Consider the following 19,464-nt stretch of genomic DNA (forward strand, 5'->3'; position numbering starts at 1 on the left):
CTATAATTGATATCTGTGTGCTCTGTTTTGTGCCCACCATCAAAAGTGTAGTCTCCTTCCTTTGCCGAGTTCAGTCTCCTTTACCCCTTCGCCCGCCCCCCTTCTCTCTGGTGACCACCATTGTGTTGTCTGTATCTACTAGTTTTTCATTTGTTTGTTTTAGTTCATTTGTGACATTTTTTGTTTTGTATTCCACATATGAATGAAATCATACGTTTTGTCCTTTTCCCTCTGATTCATTTCAGTGAGCACAATACCCTCTAGTTCTGTCACGAATGGCAATATTTGATACTTCCTCCCTCCCCTCCTCCTTCCTTACAAGTTTATAAGAGTGTATTTGAGCCAAATTTTTCAGGACATGTCTGGAAGCAAGATCTCAACACGTTGAGAAAATGCTCTGGAGAGTGGTAGTTTTGAGGTTCTTTTTATGCCTTTATTTTTTAAAATTATTTTATTGTTATTCAATGACAGTTGTCTGCATTTCCTCCCCACCAGTCAAACCTACCTGCCTCCCTTGCTTCTACTCTCCCCCTTGGTTTTGTCCACATTTTTTAAAAGATTTTATTTCTCTTTAGAGGGGAAGGGAAGGAGAAAGGGAGAGAAATATCAATGTGTGGTTGCCTCTCGTGCACCCATGCTGGGAACTGGCCTGCAACCCAGGCATATGCCTTGACTGGGAATTGAACCGTGATCCTTTGGTTTGCAGGCCCGCACTCAATCCACTGAGCTACACCAGGTAGGGCCACAATTTTTTAACTGTAAAGAAACTTTTATTTTAGAGAGAGAGAGAAACACTGATTTCATGTATTCACTCAATTCTTGCACTTGCCCTGTTTGGGTACTAAACTGGTGACTTTCATTGCACCAGGATGACTCTCCAACTACCTGAGCCATCAGTCAGGGCTCTTCTTGTGCATTTAGAATCAGAGAAGACGTGAGGAGGGTTATGTGAAATCTGTTGGTGATAGATTAAGGAGGTAGGAGAAAGCAAAATGAGGAAATCTCAAAGATGGGATAAAGAATGAAATGGAGAGACACACTGGTGGGCACAGGGTAGTTGACATTTACGGCACACAGAGGTGGTATGCAAGGAATGAGATGAGGAGGAATCTTGTGGTCTTGTCTCTGGTGCCAGTGGTTGTGCCTTCGAGGGGTTATTTTTGCAAGGGCCGCCTCCTCTGGTAACACAATTCCTAATGGAGGCTTTAAAATAATTGTGTGTTGGGAGTTGATCGAACCTAGCAAGGTCTGCCTTGTGACCGGCTTGTGTTAGGATACAGGGCAGAATAAAGAGAGTGTTTCATTTTCCAAACATGCAAACAGTCCGGTGGGCTGAGGGTCTGTGTTCTTTGCAGACTTGTTGCTATTCTAGTGGGTTGGCCAAAAAGTCCATTTAGTTTTTCCATAAAGTAAAAGACACATTTTCCATTTTCACCAATAACTTTATTGATTTGGATATTTTGAGTATGCCATCTGTCTCTCGCTATTTGCCTCTAGTGGGTAGAGGCCACAGGTTCTGCTGTGCATCTTCCAATGCACAAGACAGCCCCACAGCAAAGAATTATTTGGGCAACATGTCAATAGTACCAACAAACTTCACAAACCACTTTTGACACATCAATTAGTCACAGTACCTGCTCCATGCACTGCACAAATCTTTTTTGGGGTTTCAGTTGCATTTTTATCTTTCTTGAAATAATAAAGCATATTATACCAAAATGTATATTTTCTTCCATGTTCAATATTAAAATAGCTGCACAAAAATTCATCAATTTTGATAAGCTTTTTAAGATGCATGCTGATATGAAAGCTGTCACAATACAATCAAACGAAATTGTTTTGAATGAAGTTAAAGAGGACTAAGTGCTAAGAGAGCCATCTGACTGGAGGAGAAAAAATGAACTTGTTGACCAGCCCAACAATTAAAGCTGCTTATGGGACAGTGGTTCATCAGTGGAAGCCAGCATTTGGAGCCCAGTGCAGTTTTGGGCTGGAAATCCAAGATGAGCATGTTGGTAGGGTTGGCTTCCCCTGAGGCCTTGCTGGCATGTAGATGGTCACCTTCGCTTTGTGTCCTCACATGGTCTGTCCTCTGTGTCCATCTTCTCTTATGGCTAAATAATATTCCATTGAATATATGTACCACATCTTTTTTAAAATTGATTTTAGAGAAAGAGAAAGGAAGAGAGACATTAATTTGTTGTTCATTTATTTATGCATTTATTCATTGATTCTTGTAGATGCCCTGGATTGAACCCACAACCTTGGTGCATCAGGATGATGCTCTAACCAACTGAGCTACTGGGCTGGGGTCTAGCACGTCTTCTTTATTCATTCATCCATGGTTGGACACTTACATTGCTTACGTATCTTAGCTATTATAAATAACACTGCACTTAACATAGGGGCTGCATATATCTCTGTGAATTACTGTTTTGGATTTCTTCAGATAAATACTCAGAAGAGGAATTGCTGTATCATATAGTAGCTCTTATTTTTATTTTTTTGAGGAACTTCCATACTGTTTTCCCTACTGGCTGCACCAGTTTCTGAACTAGAAAGGCTGGTTCTTGAGGCTGCAGCGACTGAGGCCAGGCGGTGGGGAGAAAGCAGGAAGTGTGGACCAGGGATGTGGCCGCCCTGGCTCATGGGATGATTCCTGGGTTGAAGATCCACACTCTGCCAAGACCTTTCTTTCCTCTTTGCAAAAGGTTCCATTCAGCTGGTTGCCAGCTCCTGGTCCCTGGTCTTCCCATCTAAATCGTCAACTCTAGGAGGGAAAGTTTCGAGAGGAGCCATGAGCCGCCTCACCTCTTCCACCTCAGACTTGATACTCAGATCCCAAGTCTGCAGGGTATGTGGTGAGAGCTGTGATCTTGTGGATTCTGTGTGTGCATGTGTGTGCGTGTGTGTGTGAACAGAACCAATTGCAAATGGTTTCTGAGCCAGGATCAGGGACTCCAGGGCTCTAAATACAAACCCAGTTCAATCTAACCATTTCACACAGTCTCCTAGCACCTGTCCCTCTGCTCTCCTAGGACCCAGAGAACTCTCTCTCTACTAACTCTTTTATCCACTTTGACTTCAAATAGTGGAAAGTCCAGGGTAGGCCTAGGGAAGACAGAGATGGAAAGTAAGTTCCAGGAGGAGAGACTGAATCATGTGGGGTTGCTTTAGTTTGGCCAAGAGGACTCTAGAAAGGGGCTGTATGAGTGGGAAGAAAACATAGGCAGTTGTTTTCTGTCTCCCCACATCTGGAACTGAGAGCCACACCGAGGTGGTATAGGTTAGCTAAGAGGAAGACTCTGCCAGTGCATGTGATTCGGTGATGGGCCCGATGGCAAAGCAGCTGGGTAAAACCTGCAGGTTTTCAGTGCGATAGCAGGGGTCAGATGCGCATCTGTCTGAGGCAAGGAGTTGGCCTGCTTAACCTTCTTGTATACCTTCCCGCTGGAGGAACTGGATTCCTAGCATAGTGCATTTTGCGCTTCTGTGTTTGAGCTGGGGCTCTGGGAGGGAGAGGTGGAGTAAGGCTGCAGGGTTGTGGACTGGGGTATGGGGGGCAGGTCCCTGGCTACAAAGCCAGTGGAATTTTGGGTATGGGTGAGTGTGGCTCTTGAGGGTTGGTTAGGGTCAGGGATCCTCTCTGAAGAGAAAACTCTGGAAGCCAAAGGGATCAAGTCCTTAAGGCCTCCAACCCCTTGACCCGTTCTGTCCTTGAGAGGAGGTGTTCCCTAGGGAAGTCCTAAAACTGAGTCTACTTTCCTTAGTAAAAACTACTAAAAAGTGAGATGCCCAAGGCTGGGGGCTTGAAACCCTCCGTATCTTTCATTACCTTGTTGACAGCTTTCCACTTTCCCCACCTAGTGAAGACGGGCCAGGACGTTTTCCTTGCTTTGTGCCCTGGGAGGGGGATTGAGGTATTTATGGATATGTCTGTCATCTTTGCTATGTTGTAAGCTCTCTGGAATTATGACATCGTCACCTGAATACTTTAGCATGGCTCTGGACACGTAAGTAATACTCAGCGCCCGTTGGGATCCAATTCTGTGGCTCAGGAAGTGAGGAGAAGATGACCTAGACCCATCAGGCCATCCCAAGCAGAGCAGCTCTGAAATGGTGTCCCAAGCAAGGCAGCAGGAAGCCCTGTCCACCATAGCTGCTATCAGTGCTGGCCACCGGGCCCTCTCTCTCTGGCAGCTCACTGGACGAAGTGCCTTTTCTTTACTCTCCACCCTCTGACTCTGAGCCACTGTGTGTCTGGGCCCTGACCCCATTTCCTGCCCCTCTTGCCAGCCTTCAGCCATCTGTTGGCAGCTTGTGTGGAACTGAGTTTGGTGCCTGGTGCCGCATAGAACCTCGCACTGACCTGGTTGGCCCAGTGCATGTCCACTTCCTTCACCAGCTGACCAGAGCTTTTTGGGGTCCCTTTTCACAGTTCCCACAGTTTCTTCCGGAAGTTCTGAAACCCTAGTTTGTGGGTCATACCTGGCTGCACATTTGAATCTCTTGAGGCGCTTAGGAACATTCAGAGTCCAGGCACTCGCTCTACTGAATCAGACCCTCCGGGACAGGGACTAGGAGTTCGTATGTTTGAAAAACTTCCCAAGTGACAAATGTGGACTCTGTATTCAATAATGTTATCATGTCAATGTTCAGTTTTGTGGGTGGCATTGTGTTTATATAGAGACCATCCTAGTTCTTAAGTGGTTCAGACTGAAGTATTTAGGGGTGAAATGCTTGTGTCTTTCTTTCAGATGAGTAAGCAGAGACAGAGAGACCGCACATGTGGGGTGATGAATGTCAACAACCAGTGCATGCAGATGGTGAAAGGAAACTGGCTGCAATGACCTTTCAGACGATTTTCATCTGCTCTCTGAGAGATGGTTATTAGACAAGACCATGGCCAGGGCCACCAAAGTGCACAATTCCAGGGGGCGCCGTTCACATGGTTTTCTGTGTTGTGGTCAAGGGTGTCATTCATTTAGAACACAGTGTGTGGGTGCCCCCTGGGCTTGTGTGGCATAGCAGTACTGGCCCCAGCCTTCTCTCTGTGGATGGATCTGCCCCACCTCTCTCCTAGGACCTACAGGGATGTTTGCTTTTTCACAGAATTTCTAGTAATCCTTGAGGACTAAGGAAATAGAGCAGTTTCTAAGTTATCAATGCAGCAGAGCCTGGCAGAGAATGAAGTGAATTAGGGAAGAGAGAGGCAGGAAATGTGATGGGACTGATTCCTAAAATACTTAGGAAAATGCAGTTCGGAGCGTGAGTCTCATCATAACTCCAGGTTGTTGGGACTGGTCGCTCCTGCTGTCCCTCTTTCCCTCTCTGGATCTCCCCTGCGCCTGGCTGCTGCTCTGCTCTGAACCTGCTCTTCACTTTTGAGGTGGCTCTCCTAGTGCTGAGAGTTGCTGCCTGCCCTACCTCCTCACTGTGAACCCCTGAGCCTCAGAGTGAGCTGAGCCCGAGCCTTTTGCGAAGAGTGGCTCTCAGTGTGGCCCAGGTGTGAACTGTCAGCAGGCAGGGCCTCCTTCTCTGCACAGCTGACAGACAGTCCGGCAGTGTCCTGGCCAGGGGGCCGGGACGGGTGGTGGTTAGAGAGGGGTAGCTCAGCTTCCCTCATCTGCATTCCAGTCTGGGAAGAACCTCAGGAGCCGGGCCTGCTGGATCTTCCTTGGGTCTTTCTTCTCTTTCCCCCAGGGTTAAGGAACCTTAGCTTGGGTTGCAGTCCTCTCAGAAATTTGCTTGAAGGAATTCAGTAGGTCAGAACCAAGAATCCCAGAACCAGAAGGCACTTCATGTGGTGGTGTTATCCATCCACTCACCTGCCTCTGGATGCCAGACCTGGCCTACTTAGTCGAAACCCAGTCCTGTGTCTGAAGGACCCCAAAGAAGGAAGACACCTGCATTCTGACCACCTATCTCCGTGTCTAAAAATTCTAACCACCAGAATACTCTGCCCTTATATCCCAGTTCACGTATATTTTTCTCAGTGGAAATGAAGTGAATTTGGAATTTGAGGAGCTTAGTGAGGGTGACAGATCCATACACCTTTAATTTTGAATAAAATATTTTAAGAGTGTGTTTGAGATAAGTACACGTTGATATTTGGGAACATGAAGAAGGGGCCCTTCCTTCAATCTGCGGGTTCAGAGGAGGCGTTCTGAAGAACAGGGTATCTAAGAGTACGTTGGAGTCAGGCAACAAGTATCAGGAAGGACTTGCCTAGGAGTAGAAGCAAACAAAGTCCCGGAGGTATCAAATACTTGGTAATGAATGGTTGCAGATGGGAGGGAGATGGTGGCCATGATAAAGACCTTGTAAAGGAACTAAATAGAAAGCCTTAGAAGGGGTTTAACCTGGGAGTGAGCGGATTTATACTCTAGAAAGAGCCCTCTGGTTGTTCTGTGAAGAAAGTCTTGTAGAGGGAAAGATTAGTAGGAGGAAATACTCTAAGAGGCTATTGTAATAGCTCAGGTGAGAGAAGATAAGGGTTTAATTAGGACAGCAACAGTTGGGATAGAAAAAAGGACTAGATTTGGGAAGTATTATCAATGAAGAGGAAAGGTTGGTAGACCTTGGCATTGGACTCGGGATAAAAGGAAGTAGAACTCCAGAAAGGCTGCAGGTTTCAAGTGTGGGTGATGGGTGGTGCCATCCCACAGTGGGGAACCAGAGCGAGGAAAAGGTGTCGGGAGGAAAGAAGGTGATCATTCAGTTTGGGACATTTGGGATACGAGGATGGGTGGGCATATAAACCTGAGGGGAGCTACACATTCGGAATCACCAACACGTGAGTGGTGCGAATAAGAGAGAGAGTAGATAGCTGCCCAAGTAGAGGGTGTTGAGTGAACAATGGGCTGAGGATGGAGCCCTGGGCCAACACCAGTGCTTCAGGGGGGCGCAGAGGAAGAGGACAAAGAAGCATGTGGAGAACAAACCAAAAAAAAACAAACGGTGTCATGGGAGCCAGGGGCGGAGTGTTTAAGGAGGTGCCTTCGGAATTGCATGGCCTGAGTCTGGTTGCTGGACCAGCTTTAGAGGAGTATTAGGGGCAGAAGCCAGATGAAGTTGAAGAGTAAATGAAAAGGGAGAACTGAGAAACTGGCTGGGAAGGGAAGGAAGAGCAGAAAGGATATTAGCTGGAGGACAACATGTCAAGGGGCCCTGGCCAGTGTGGCTAAGTTGGTTGGAACATCATCCCATAACTGAAAGGTTGTGGGTTCGATTCCAGGTCAGGGCACATACCTAAGTTGTAGATTTCAGTTCTGGCCTATGAGGGGTGGGGGCACTGCAAGAGGCAACTTATCAATGTTTCTTTCCCTCTCTTCCTTCTCTTTGTTCTAAAATCAGTAAGTATGTTCTTAGGTGAGGATTAAAAAATAAGCCAAGGGAAGGTGCTTGGGGAGTTGTGGGGTTCCCCCCTTTTTTTAAAGTTAGGAGAAGCTTGAACATGTTGACGTGCTGAAGAGACAGACTGAGTTAAGGAGAAGAGATGGAGATACAGGAGAGGGAGGGGGAATTTGTAGAGCACCTCCCCGACGAGATCCTGTGGAGGGGGTGACAGGAGCATAGGGGGAGAGAGGGAGGCTGAATGCTTATATGGACGATTCAGTAGGGGAGAGAGGCAGGGTGCTGGGAGAGATTCTTTCCAATGACTTCAAGTTTCCACTTCACACAGGTGCCTGGCTGAGGCACCTCTTACTATTCTGCTTGGCCCAGCTCAGGGCTCAGAATCCACAGTGGAGATCAAAAGGCTTAAACTCAGTCCAACTCTGAGCATTTACCTAGTGGCTCTCATCTAAAGCATGGGGACCTCCTTTTCCTGGGATCAGCTTTCCAGCTCTGGGCAGCTAAATTCCCGGTATCCTCATCCGGCCATCTGATGCCTTTGAATTTCAAATAGAAAGACTGCCTCTTACTCTCTGTAGATAAAAAATAATTTATAAGAAGCTTTTGAAGGGTGGAGAGACTCAAACAGGTGAAGAAATTGGCAGAGTTCTCTGTGGGCTTGGTCTAATTTGTCTTTGGGAAACTACTTCTTAAAATTCACTGAGCCAGCCTGGGCCCTCAGGGTCCTGTGCCTGACACATGCATGGGGTGCTGGGGTGGTGTGAGGGACCTCAGTTAAGGGATACCCTTGTCCTAATTCATTTTGACTCCTCTATCTTCTTTTATTTGTTTGCTAACTCCTTTTGGATGTGATGGAACTTGCCACCTAAGAATCTGTCTGTACCTTTTTCCTGTTGATGTTTTCAGCTTTCTAATCTGGAGGAAGAACATGCTTCATATATTTATTATCTGCTGGATAAGCAGTACAATAGAATGTACAATTTTTGATAATTTTATGAAATCATGAACTTCTTTGCTGCTGGTTCTAAGGGTCAGATGTGACTGCTTCACACTCAGCCTCCTCAAGCTCATCTGAAACACATGTACAGCAGGTTCTTGAATAACATCATTTTGTTATAACATTGATGAAAAAATCAAATTGATCCCCACCAGGGCCACTGTCGGTACAGAGTCTGCATGCTCTCCGCGTGTCTCCATGGGTTTTCTCGGTGCTCCGGTTTCCTCCCGCATCCCGGAGATGTGACCCTTAGAGGGACTGGTGTGTCTGGATTGTCCCACTCTGAGTGAGTGTGGGTGTGAGTGGCCCTGCAGTGGAAGGGCGTCCTGTCCAGGCAGGGGTCCCGCCTTGCTCCCTGAGCTTCTGGGAGAGGCTCCAGTCACCCATGACTCTGAACTAGAATACGTGAGTTTGAGAATAAGTATCTCACTTGTTTTTATTCATCTTTATTAGGTGTATGGATAGCACACATTTCTTTCAATATTAGAAATGATTTGGGTCTTTATTTTGAAGTTTGGTGATGTTTCTGTGACCAGAAATATGCCCTAGGAACTTAACTCTCGTTTGTATCATTCGCCTGTGGCAAAATTGGTTCTATTCTATGTTTCGTTTACAGTCGCAGTTTCAAGAACCTGTCAGTAACGTTGAAAAGTTACTGCACACCTAGGCCTGTTGGTTCTCAGCTTCAGCTACAGACTAGAATCCCCAGGGCCCGGGGTGAGGGAGTGCGGCTTGAAAAGTCAACTGCCCCACCGCAAACCAATGAAATCACAGTCTCTTGGGAGAGCGTGGGCATCAGGACTGTACTTTTAAAAAGTCCCCCTAGTTTCCAATGTGCAGCAGGGTTGAGAACTGGTGGGTCAGGCTACCATTGTTATTACAACCATTTGCTTTGTGTCTGTTCTTCTAAAAGAAACGGCGCTGACATGAGTGAATGAAGGGGGCTGCCTTCAGCTAGAGGCAGCTGGCCCCAGGGCCCTGCCTTTCTGCCCAGCTTCCTGAGGGCTTAGGGGAAATCAGTACTTCGGCAGAACTGTGCTTTGTCAGGCACCTGGTCTCACCCTTTGGAAAGGCTGTTTCATTGCTCATATCCGTGTATTTAGGGAGGGTCCTTGTGCAGCCTGTGCCACATTGTGCTGCACTGTACTTTCCATTTACAGCTTTACTGAGGCAGGAGTGACATACAGTAAACTGTACATACTTAAAGTATACAGTTTGAGAAGCCTTGACATAGGTGAAACCTTTACCACAGTCTAGATAATGAACATATTTTCATGCCCCAAGTTTCATCTCTTTTCCCAACCCTTCCCAGATAACCACTGGTCTGCTCTCTGTTACTGTAGATTACTTTTCATTTTCCATAATTTTATATAAATGGAGTCCTACACACTCATGCTGTTTTATCTGGTTTGTTTTACTTACTGTATTTTGATCTTTATCTATGATACTGTATATGTCAATAATTAGTTCCTTTGTGTTGCTGAATAATAGTCGAATGTGTGGACATACCACATTTTTTTAATCCGTATACCTGTTGGTGGGCATTTGGGTTATTTCCGGTTCTAAGATATTACATATACGTCTGCTGTGAATGTGCAAGTATAAATCTTTGTGTGGATACGTGCTTTCATTTTCTTAGGTGAGGGAGCTGAGTCATGTGGTAGGTGACTGTTAACCTTTCCAAGAAGCTGCCTCTGCTTTAAAGAGGTTGTACCATTTCACATTCTCCACCAGCAGCGTCTGAGAGCTGCCTCTCTAAACTGACTGACGAGCCCTCGTTTCTGTCTTTTCCTCTTGGCTGATACATCTTTCTTTCCTCTGGGTACGTGCGAGAGAGATGAGAATGGGTGTTGGAGACCGGAGGTGGAAACATGTACGGATGAATGGGAGGGTGGGTGGTTGTAATAGATAAGATGGTCTTGGTATCTCTTTTTTTTCCCTCATCTTTCTATTTCTTTAAGATTGTATTTATTTATTAGGGAGAGGGGAGGGGAGGGAGAAAGGGAGAGAAACATCGATGTGAGAGAGACATCGATTGGTCGCCTCCTGTATGTGCCCCAGCTGGGGACTGAACCTGCAACCCAGGCATGTGCCCTGACCAGGAATCAAACTCTCGGCCCTTCATTTTGCGGAATGACACCCGGCCCACTGAGGTCAGGGTGATGTTTGTTTCCATCTGTTGTAGGCAATCAAGAAATAGGCGCTGGCCCAGGTGACGGCACTTAAGTCAGATTATTAATACATCTCTTTTCGTGACTCAATCATTGATATTTTTACCCTTCACCTGCAGGTGCCTGTCAGACATCATGCCACAGCCCTGCAGACCTGACATTGGCAGGAAGTAGACTTCCTTGTCTCCTCCATCCCCACCCTCACCATGTCGTCAGCTCAGGGCAGTGGGGAACACTGGAAGTCCCTGGAGTCGGTAGGCATCAGCCGCAAAGAGCTGGCCATGGCTGAAGCCCTGCAGATGGAATATGATGCTCTGTCCCGGCTCCGGAATGACAAGGAGGAAAACAGAACCAAGCAGAACCCAGACCCCTGTCTCATCAACTGGGATGAGCCCGTCCTGGACTTCTACAGCAAGCCGGCAGGAAGGCAGAAGGACCTCAAGCTCTTACGCGGTCTCTCTGGCTCCGATCCTACCCTCAATTATAATGCACTCTCCCCACAGGAAGGGCTGCCCAACCACTCTACCTCCCAGGGCTCCCCGCCTGGCCCAGATCCCTGGCCCACAGGCTCCCTGGCTAGAGACTATCTTTACATTTTTGATGGTTCAGATGGGGGGCTCTCTTTGTCCCCAAGACTGGGGGACACAGATGGTTCTTCTAAGAAACTGTCCCCACCTCCTCTGCCTCCTCGAGTCTCTATCTGGGACACGCCTCCCCTGCCTCCCAGAAAGGGATCCCCATCTCCCTCCAAGATCTCCCAGCCCAGTGACATCAACACTTTTTCTTTGGTTGAGCAGCCTCCTGGCAAATTGCTAGGGCATCAGATCCTAGAAGAAGAGGAGCCAAGAGGTGGGAGCACGGGACCCCTCTGGGAGTCTGTGGACTACGACGGCATCAATGATGCGATCACACGGCTCAACTTGAAGTCAACCTATGATGCAGAGATGTTGTGGGATGCCACCAGGGGTTGGAAGGAGGGCCAGGGGCCTCTGGACTTCGGCAAGGACACTCCTGGAAAACCCGTGGCCCGGAGCAAGACCATGCCCCCTCAGGTGCCCCCACGCACCTATGCCAACCGAAAAAATTCAACATCTGGCAAGAACCACCGGATTTCTGCTGCTTCGGTGAGGACCTTATTGTGTTTCTTCTGTCTCCCTTCCCTCATGTCATTCGGAAGCAGGATAGTTCTTTGCTGTTCCAAATCTGCTATGTACTCATCCCTGTAGTCCCCTCCTGCCCTCTGCTTTTGCCATTGGGCCCCTGGGTCTTGGTGAAGGAGAGGAGAAGGGACACCTAGAGACGGGGGTCCTTTCCAGGGCTGAGTTTTATGTATCTCCTGGGTGCAGGTATTTTAGAATCCCGTCCCTAGTGTGTGCCTGCTTTATGATGTGAGGACAGAACTGGGGTTCTGGGACTCACTGTTGGCTCTGTGGCCCAGTGGCCTTGTGGACAGGAGTGAGTTGCTTTTGCTTTTAGCTCTGCCAGAAACGGTGCATGGTGGCGAGGCCGAATCCTCACAGTAACCATTGTCTAGTGCTCACTGAATATCAGGCCCTGGTTCGAACCCCTCAGCAGCCCTGGCTTGTGGTCCAAGGCACAAAGCCCGGTCTCCCTCACTTCAAAGCCAGCTTGTCCTCACTCGCTCCATCTCCGTCTCCATCTCCGGCTCCGGCTCCGTCTCCGTCTCCGGCTCCGTCTCCGTCTCCGTCTCTGTCTCCGCATTTCTTTCTCCATGTGTGTCTTTTTCTGTCTGTCTCTTTCCTTCTGTCTTTCTCCCCGTCTCTCTTTTCTCCTCTTTATCTGTCTGTTTTCCTGTGTCTGCTGCTGTGTTCTCTTTCTCCCCACCTTTCTCTCTGTGTCTGTCTTTAATCACAGGAAAATTGCATTAAATGTACTGCCTTATCCAATCGTGAGCTTACCCTGTGGCGTGGAGAACATCCCTGACGCTCTGCGACCATCCTCACCACTCACCGCTTTTCACATTCAAATGTTTGGGGAAAACATGTAGTATGACAACAGTAATTTTGCTTTTATCAGTACATCATATAAAATAGAAAAGTATTTACAAAAAAGCACAGAGTGGGTTCCAGGGTGGTTTTGATCTTTTTTTCTGGTTTAAAAAAGTGCCAGCAACATGCCCTCAGGCAGGAGTTGAAGACCACTTTGTGTTTCCCCCTTGGATACTGGAAGCTCTGGCCCTAGAAGGGTCAAGAGGCTCCCTTGTAACTGATGACTTCTGTAGGGACAGCGTTCCACCTCATTCCTTCCCTGTTTTTTCCTTATAATTGTTTAAGGGACACCAGGGCTTTCCCACCTTGTGTGCTAGCAATTGGGACCCTTCATGACTCTGAAAAAGCCATGTGGTCCTTCCTTCCTGTGCTGCTACTACGAGAGCCCCTGAAGTAGCATCAGCTCCTCAGATAAGTCATAGCTCTGGATGGAGCTCAGAGCTTTTGAAAGGCCCTGCTCTGAGAGGTGGGGCTGTTCCTGCTATTTATAGGGCAGGGAGAGTCCTGTTCCCAGTCCTGAGTTCCTCCCGCTGAGTTGGGCCTGCTCACCGGGTCCAGCCACCCTGGTAGGTGGTCACCTCTGTCACTCCCTCTCCTGCTCCCTCCACTCCCCCACCCTTCCCCCTTCCCCTGTGTGTCACCAGAGCTCCAAGAGGGAGCTCACTCCAGAGTCTCCTTGAAGAATCAAGGGCAAAGCACAGAACTCTTGCCCATTCTCAGTGGGGATATGCGGCCTTGGTCTTCCCCACCTCAGCTCTATGCAGGGACCCATCCTACTGGGCAGAGGGACCCCTTAGGCCCTCGGCCTGTACCACCACCCCGCCTTCGCCGGGCTTCCAGCCAGAAGGACCCTCCTTACCCCCGGCCTGCGGAGCCAGCTCTGGAAATGGGTGGCTCCAAGTGTCAGCCTGGTACCCCCACTGCCAGCCTCTGCCTGGCAGACTCTCCAAGCCAGCACCAGGCGATGCCACCAGGGCCTGCCAGCAGGGTGAACGTAAGTGGCTTTGTTTTCCTATAGAGCCAGGGAGTGGCACTGGAAGGGCATGAAAATGGCCTTCAGAAGCTGCTCTGTTCTCTGCCCGTTGCCTTCCCCGCCTCTCTCTGCCTCTCTCTGTTTCTGTGTCTCTGTTTGTCTTGTTCTGTTGCTCTGTCACTTTTCGCTCTCCCCTTTGTGGGTTAATTGCTGACAGTGGTACTATTGTTTTGACGGGAACACAGGCATGAACTTGGCAGAGCCAGGGCCTCACGTGCCAGTTGCCCCCACTGCTGCCCTCCCCTCGCCGCACCCCTTCCCTGCTCACCCATGGGAGCAAGGCTCACAGGAGAGGGCCACTCAGTGGAAACTCTGGATATTCAAATCAGGAGCTCGGTGCTGCCATCTGCCCAAGGGGTGGGGAGGACACGAGAATAGCTGGAGGTGGGTGGGAGGTGAGGCGTTGCTGTGGGTGCAGACCCCAGCTTTGGGCTCCCCAGAGGCAGGTGTTGGCACCGGCTGGGCACTCCGTTCTAGCCCAAGCTTCGCTGCCCTGGGGTGGCCTTGCCTGGTGGCTGTGGGCAGGCCCATCAGGCAGGCACCGCCCCGCCCTGCCGCCTCGCATCATGCACCAGCTCTCCTACTTCCTGCTCTGGGGGCTGGGTGGCAGGCCTAGCCAGAGGGCATTTTTAGCACTCCCTGTGGGTGAGCGAAAACAGCGCTGTGACTACAGGAGACAGTTTGAGGTCTTGTCTGAGAAAGTATCCACCTAACCTAACTCCACCCAAAATCTCCACCTAACTGCCTAACCTGCTGCACCGAGCCTGTTAGAAACTGCCCCCTTGGGGAGGAGGTTTGTCCACACTCTTGTTCATCCTACCCAGGCTTCTGGACTCAGCCAAAGCTTCAAGTTCTCTGTTTCAACTTGGCTCTTGGTCTCCTAGGATGGTAGATAAAGATATTCCAGGATTTTCCATATTTTTTGTGCCCCTTTCACTGAATGTCCATTGCCTTGAAAGTCTTCACACCTAGAGTTGAACAGTGCAGGTCGGAGGGCAGGGGCAAGGGGCGTCCTGAGGGCAAAGGCACTGAGCCAGCTGTTCCCCTTTCAAAGGCGGTCTCTCGGCCCCATGCCGTCACCAATGGCCACGAGCTGTTTGAGGTCTCAGAAGAGAGAGATGAGGAAGTCGCTGCGTTTTGCCACATGCTGGATATGTAAGAGTTAAAGAGCGGGGTTGTGGGGGCTGGGGAGGAGGTCCCCTCTTTCTAGAAAGAAAGGAGCAGCACATGTAATAAGCCTCAATTCAGAGCTATGGGATGCTTCCTATAAAAGGTGTTTGTAGGCTTTTTGAAATCTTAGAAGTTTCAGGTTGTGAGACTGATGTGCTACTTACTGCGCTAATGAGGCACCTTAGATGTTTCACAGATTTGACAAAAGTTATAAAGCCTCGATTAACAGTCAAATTACCCCAACCCCTTCAGGCTCAGTGGCCCTTAGGAGCCAGTACCCCCCAGACGGAGATGAGAGTGTTATCTGGAGCTAAAACAGAAAGGAAATGGATTCAGAAAACCTTTCTCACACTTAGCCGGGGGGGGGGGGGGGGGGGGGCGCTTTGTCATCTTAGCACCATCCCTGCTGCTCAGCTCCACTTGGGAAACATTTTGCGACTGTAGCAGATGTGTCAAGGACATGGTTTCCCAGAGCTGCTTCCCCACCACCTTCACCCTGGACTGCAGACCTGGAGGGCCGGGCTGAGTGGATGCAGAGGGGCCCTGGGCCTCAGGGCGGGTGGGTCCCAGCAGGTTTCTTCTCGGCTGCTCTCTTCTGAAGGCAGAGCGAGGGTCCTTCTCCCTCTCTTCCTGCACAGCCTTCGGTCTGGCTCCAATATCCAAGACTACTTCCTCACTGGATATGTCTGGAGTGCTGTCACCCCAAGCCCAGAGCACCTTGGGGACGAGGTCAACCTGAAGGTGACAGTGTTGTGTGACGGCCTGCGGGAGCCACTCACTTTTACCTGCAACTGTAAGTTGGGGGAAGGAGGGTGAGCCTCCCTGGAGGTAGGGTTTCATCCTTTGGCCTCAGTTCCCACCCCACCGTGTGGGCTGCGTGCTGGACAGTCAGGAAGCTCCTTTGGGAGACTGGCTCTGGGGTGAGCTTTTTAGGTCACTTCCTTTAACCCCAAACTACTTTATCTGATTGGTGATAGTGCTGGAGCGCCCTTAGCTGGGAATGAGGGATCAGGGTAGAGGCTGAGCCCCTCCTGCCCCAATACTCCCTTCATTGCTCTCCTGCCCCACCCCATACAGGTTCCTCCACTGTGGACTTGCTCATCTACCAGACCCTGTGCTACACCCACGATGAACTGAGGGATGTGGATGTGGGTGACTTTGTGCTGAAGCCCTGTGGGCTAGAGGAGTTCCTGCAGAAGTGAGTGAACTGGGGGACAAGCAGGGTGGGATAGGACGCAGCACCTGCCTTCTGGGTAGTAGGTTTGCCGGGGGCTTCCTAGGGGAGGTGCTGGGCTCCAGGCCTGGGGCTGCTGGCTGCCCCGCAGTCCCACAGGCAGGACTCCTGCTTTCCAGGCACACTCTCGGCCACGTTGCACTTTCCCAGGAGCTCTGTCTTCCAGCAGTGTTGGCTGGCTTCCTGAGCCAAATCTGTGGAAAGAGTTTGGAGCAGGGATTAGGCAAAGGCTAGGTCATATTTGCTTGCAGACTTCTGCATGTGGAGAGATGTGGAGAGATGGAGAGAGGGGTGGTGGGGGGCTGTGTGGGGTTTTCCTCCTGCCCTAGATTATGTGAGGTAGCCTATAGTGAGGGGCAGGAGGAGAACGAGGCAGAAGTGCCCAGTGGGACCTAGGGGAGAAATCACGGTTGCTCTCTCTTCCCCTTTCCCCATGCCAGCAAGCCTGTCCCCTCTGGCACGTGCTGCTGGTTAGCCTCCTCACCAAAGGCTCACAGCCAGCCCTTCTCCAGCCAGTGTCCTCTGCAGCAAGCAGCCTTCCCGGACAGTTGGATGTGGATCAGCAGCTCTGGAGCTCTGGCTGCAGTGGGGGATTACACCTTTTATGTGGCAGGTGGAATCAGACAGACAGCAGCAGATCAGGAAATAAAGAGATCTGCTCTCCTCCCCATACTTCCAGTTGCCTGTTGCCCATGAAGGCAGGCCTTGGAGTGGGGATAGGAGAGGCCTGTGTCATAGTTCTCAGGAGAGCCTATAAGTAGCACTGCTTGCTCTTTCTCCTATGTCCAGGTATAGATGAAGGATAGTTGATCTGTGGGTAGAGCAGTTCTTGGCTGGTTTCTTTAACCTGAGGGATGTCATGGAGCCTTTGTGGCCTCTGTGCCCTCACCTAGAAAAGGAAAGGGGTAGAATCTCACATGGCACAACTCCAGGGAGTGGCGACGAGATGTTTCCACGTGTCTGCAGTTTCCTCTGGAGGACCGAGAGGGCCCCTAGAGTCAATGTCTCCTGGCAGAAAGCACCCTTGACAGCCTGTCACTGTTGTAAGGAGACAAGGGGCAGAGTGGGGCACATCATCACGGCTGGTTCGGGTTCTAGCTTGCCACTTACTAGTTGTAAAACCCTGACCCTCAGTTTCTTCCATAAATGTAGTGAGGATTCAATGTGAGGATGGCCCAGTGAGCAATCAGTAAATCAACCAGGGAAGGACCAGCCCAAAGGGAGGAACTCGTGGGGATCTGGTTAGGTGGGTACTGTCCGATCTCCCTTGTGGGCCCCCAGTCCATCGGTCCACAGGTGGTAGATGAGCTGTCTGGCTCTACCTTCTTGCCAAGGCCCAGGGGGGCTGTGCGGGGTGGGCTGGGACAGGATGATGGTCCTGGGGTCATGCCTCCCTCACTCCAACTAAAATGCACACATAGGAAGGCCTTCTATAGAGAAGAGCGAGCAAGTCCCCAAGGGACCTGTGTCTAGGAGTCCTGCCCCGCTCCATCCAGTCTCTTTTTTTCCTTCCCACCAACAGAAAAGTCCAGACCCCTGAGCACAAGACAGCTGCCTTGGATGGGGTGGAAAGGTCCCTCTTGGGGGTTCTAGAAAGCTGCTAGCTTCCAAGGAAGCCCTGTGGTTTCCCACTGTGCCTAGCAGGGGCTGCTGATGCCAGGGGGAGTGGCGGGGCCAGAATGCAGGCTGTGCTCAGATAAGAGCCCTGAGACAGTTCCAGGGGAGGGCTGGGTTTCCTGCCTCTTCCCCCACCGAACCACACTCTTCCTTCCTTCCAGGGCACTCCCACCAGACCTGCCCCAGAGCCCAGCCTCTCCAGCCCTGGGTTTTGGCTGCAGTTCATACTTAGCAGGTTGGGGCCTAGTTTAGAGGTTTGGCGCCTCAGGATGTGGAGAACTCCCTTCAGTCTTAACCCTGGCGGGCTGCGGGCCAGGGCACCTCTGTTGGCTCCACACACACTCCTCCCCTTTGCTCCTCTACTCCCTCCTGCACTGCTGGCCTAGACTCCCAGCTGTGCTGAGGAAGGAAGTCCCTTTCCGGCTTCTGTTCCCCAGCTGCTGGAACCCAGCCCAGGCCTGCAGTGCTAGCCTGCAGGTGAGACTCTCTCTGCCTCTCTTCTGCATTTCCTTTCTGACCGAGGTGTGATTTGGGAGGAAGGAAGAAGCTACATCATGGAGGGACTTCCTAGGCCATCTCCTCTGAGCTTGGGGTGGAGGTGGGGTCTCACTTGTCACTTGAGCAGAGGGAATGGCAAGCAGGTGGGTGTCTGCCAGGAAGTCTGTAGACATTTCTATAGTTATTCACAATCAGGCAGGACCCATGGAGGAAGAGGAAAAGCAGACCTTTGATGGGTGTTGGGATAGCAGACCTGGAATCTTGCTGGATGTGCTTGGCTGACCTCGGCACCCCAGTTGGTAACAGTAGAGGGTGGGACACCTAGGACCTCAGCAGGGGGACAGCGTCACTCACGGAGCTCCACACCCAAGTCTGAGTACAGGCTGACTTCCAACATGGCTCATATACCAAAGCCAACAATGGGGTTTAAACTCTGTTCCCCACCCCACCAGAAGTTCCCACCCTGGAGTGAACCACCAATAACAAAACAGGTAATAAATATCCGGGAAAGTCAGTGTTTGTACAGACTAAGGGCTTAGTGTATTAGGTGGCTTTTCTTTAGATGGGCTCCACCATGACATTTCTAGGAGCCAAGGTAGGGGGCACAACACAAATACCCCCCCTGGGTCACCTCCTGGTTCTCCTGTTTCTCCCTGAGGCTCAGGCCTAAACCTCCTTTCCCACCAAGTCCCCAGGATGCTAACGGTCTTGTCCCTCTGTCCCACCAGCAAGCATGCCCTGGGAAGCCATGAGTACATTCAATACTGCCGCAAGTTTGACATTGACATTCGGCTACAGCTGATGGAGCAGCAATCTGTACGCAGCGACCTGGCCCGGACGGTTCGTGGGGTAGCAGAGGGTGATATGGAACAAACACATTTAGTGGGAGTAGTATAGGAGTGCTGGGCTGAGATGAAGGCACTGCCCCCCCCTGAATAGGGCCCTTGTTGCACAGGTGAATGATGACCAGAGCCCCTCCACTTTGAACTACCTCGTCCATCTGCAAGAAAGGCCAGTGAAACAGACCATCAGCAGGTGAGAATGGGTGCCATCTTGGATTTGGGCCAAGCAGGAACTCTAAGGGGACCCCAGCAGACACCTTGCTTACCTTTTGGCCAGGGCTTCTTACAGGTGTTGGGGGTGGAGTCCAGGAGTCTTATGAGGACAGTGCCCATTCCAGGTGTGTTACAGCTCTTCCTTCTAGTACTTTGCTGTCATTCTTCACATGAGAGGTGGCAGAGTAGAAAAGACTTGCTGTCTTTCCGTCTTCATGGGACATATGGAAGGAGTGGCAACTCCTTTAAACCAGAGTCAGTTTCCTGAGACATGGAAAAAGGGAAAGAATGGGTTGGCCAGTACATGGGGCGGGGGTCTGTCCT

At 50.3% G+C, this 19,464-nt stretch overlaps 1 protein-coding gene across 7 annotated transcripts in view; it reads left to right on the plus strand.

Moving 5' to 3' along the window:
- The window catches only part of PIK3C2B (phosphatidylinositol-4-phosphate 3-kinase catalytic subunit type 2 beta), a 66,702-nt gene that overhangs the window by 12,803 nt on the left and 34,435 nt on the right, over positions 1-19,464 (plus strand). For 4 of the 7 annotated variants that reach the window (XM_037155306.2, XM_037155309.2, XM_037155308.2 and 1 more), the window contains exons 2-7: positions 10,644-11,648; positions 14,621-14,721; positions 15,375-15,529; positions 15,814-15,934; positions 18,814-18,925; positions 19,041-19,120. In XM_037155306.2, coding sequence (XP_037011201.2) covers positions 10,731-11,648; positions 14,621-14,721; positions 15,375-15,529; positions 15,814-15,934; positions 18,814-18,925; positions 19,041-19,120 — 1,487 coding nt within the window. In that variant the 5' untranslated portion in view covers positions 10,644-10,730. Of the gene's footprint in view, positions 1-10,643; positions 11,649-13,059; positions 13,528-14,620; positions 14,722-15,337; positions 15,530-15,813; positions 15,935-18,813; positions 18,926-19,040; positions 19,121-19,464 lie in introns of those variants that run through there. The other 3 variants (XM_053667956.1, XM_053667957.1, XM_037155312.2) reach the window with 3 other exon arrangements.

This window comes from Artibeus jamaicensis, unplaced genomic scaffold, assembly GCF_021234435.1.
Source record: "Artibeus jamaicensis isolate MK-2021 breed Jamaican fruit bat unplaced genomic scaffold, CSHL_Jam_final contig_475, whole genome shotgun sequence".
Classification (NCBI taxonomy): Eukaryota; Metazoa; Chordata; class Mammalia; order Chiroptera; family Phyllostomidae; genus Artibeus; species Artibeus jamaicensis.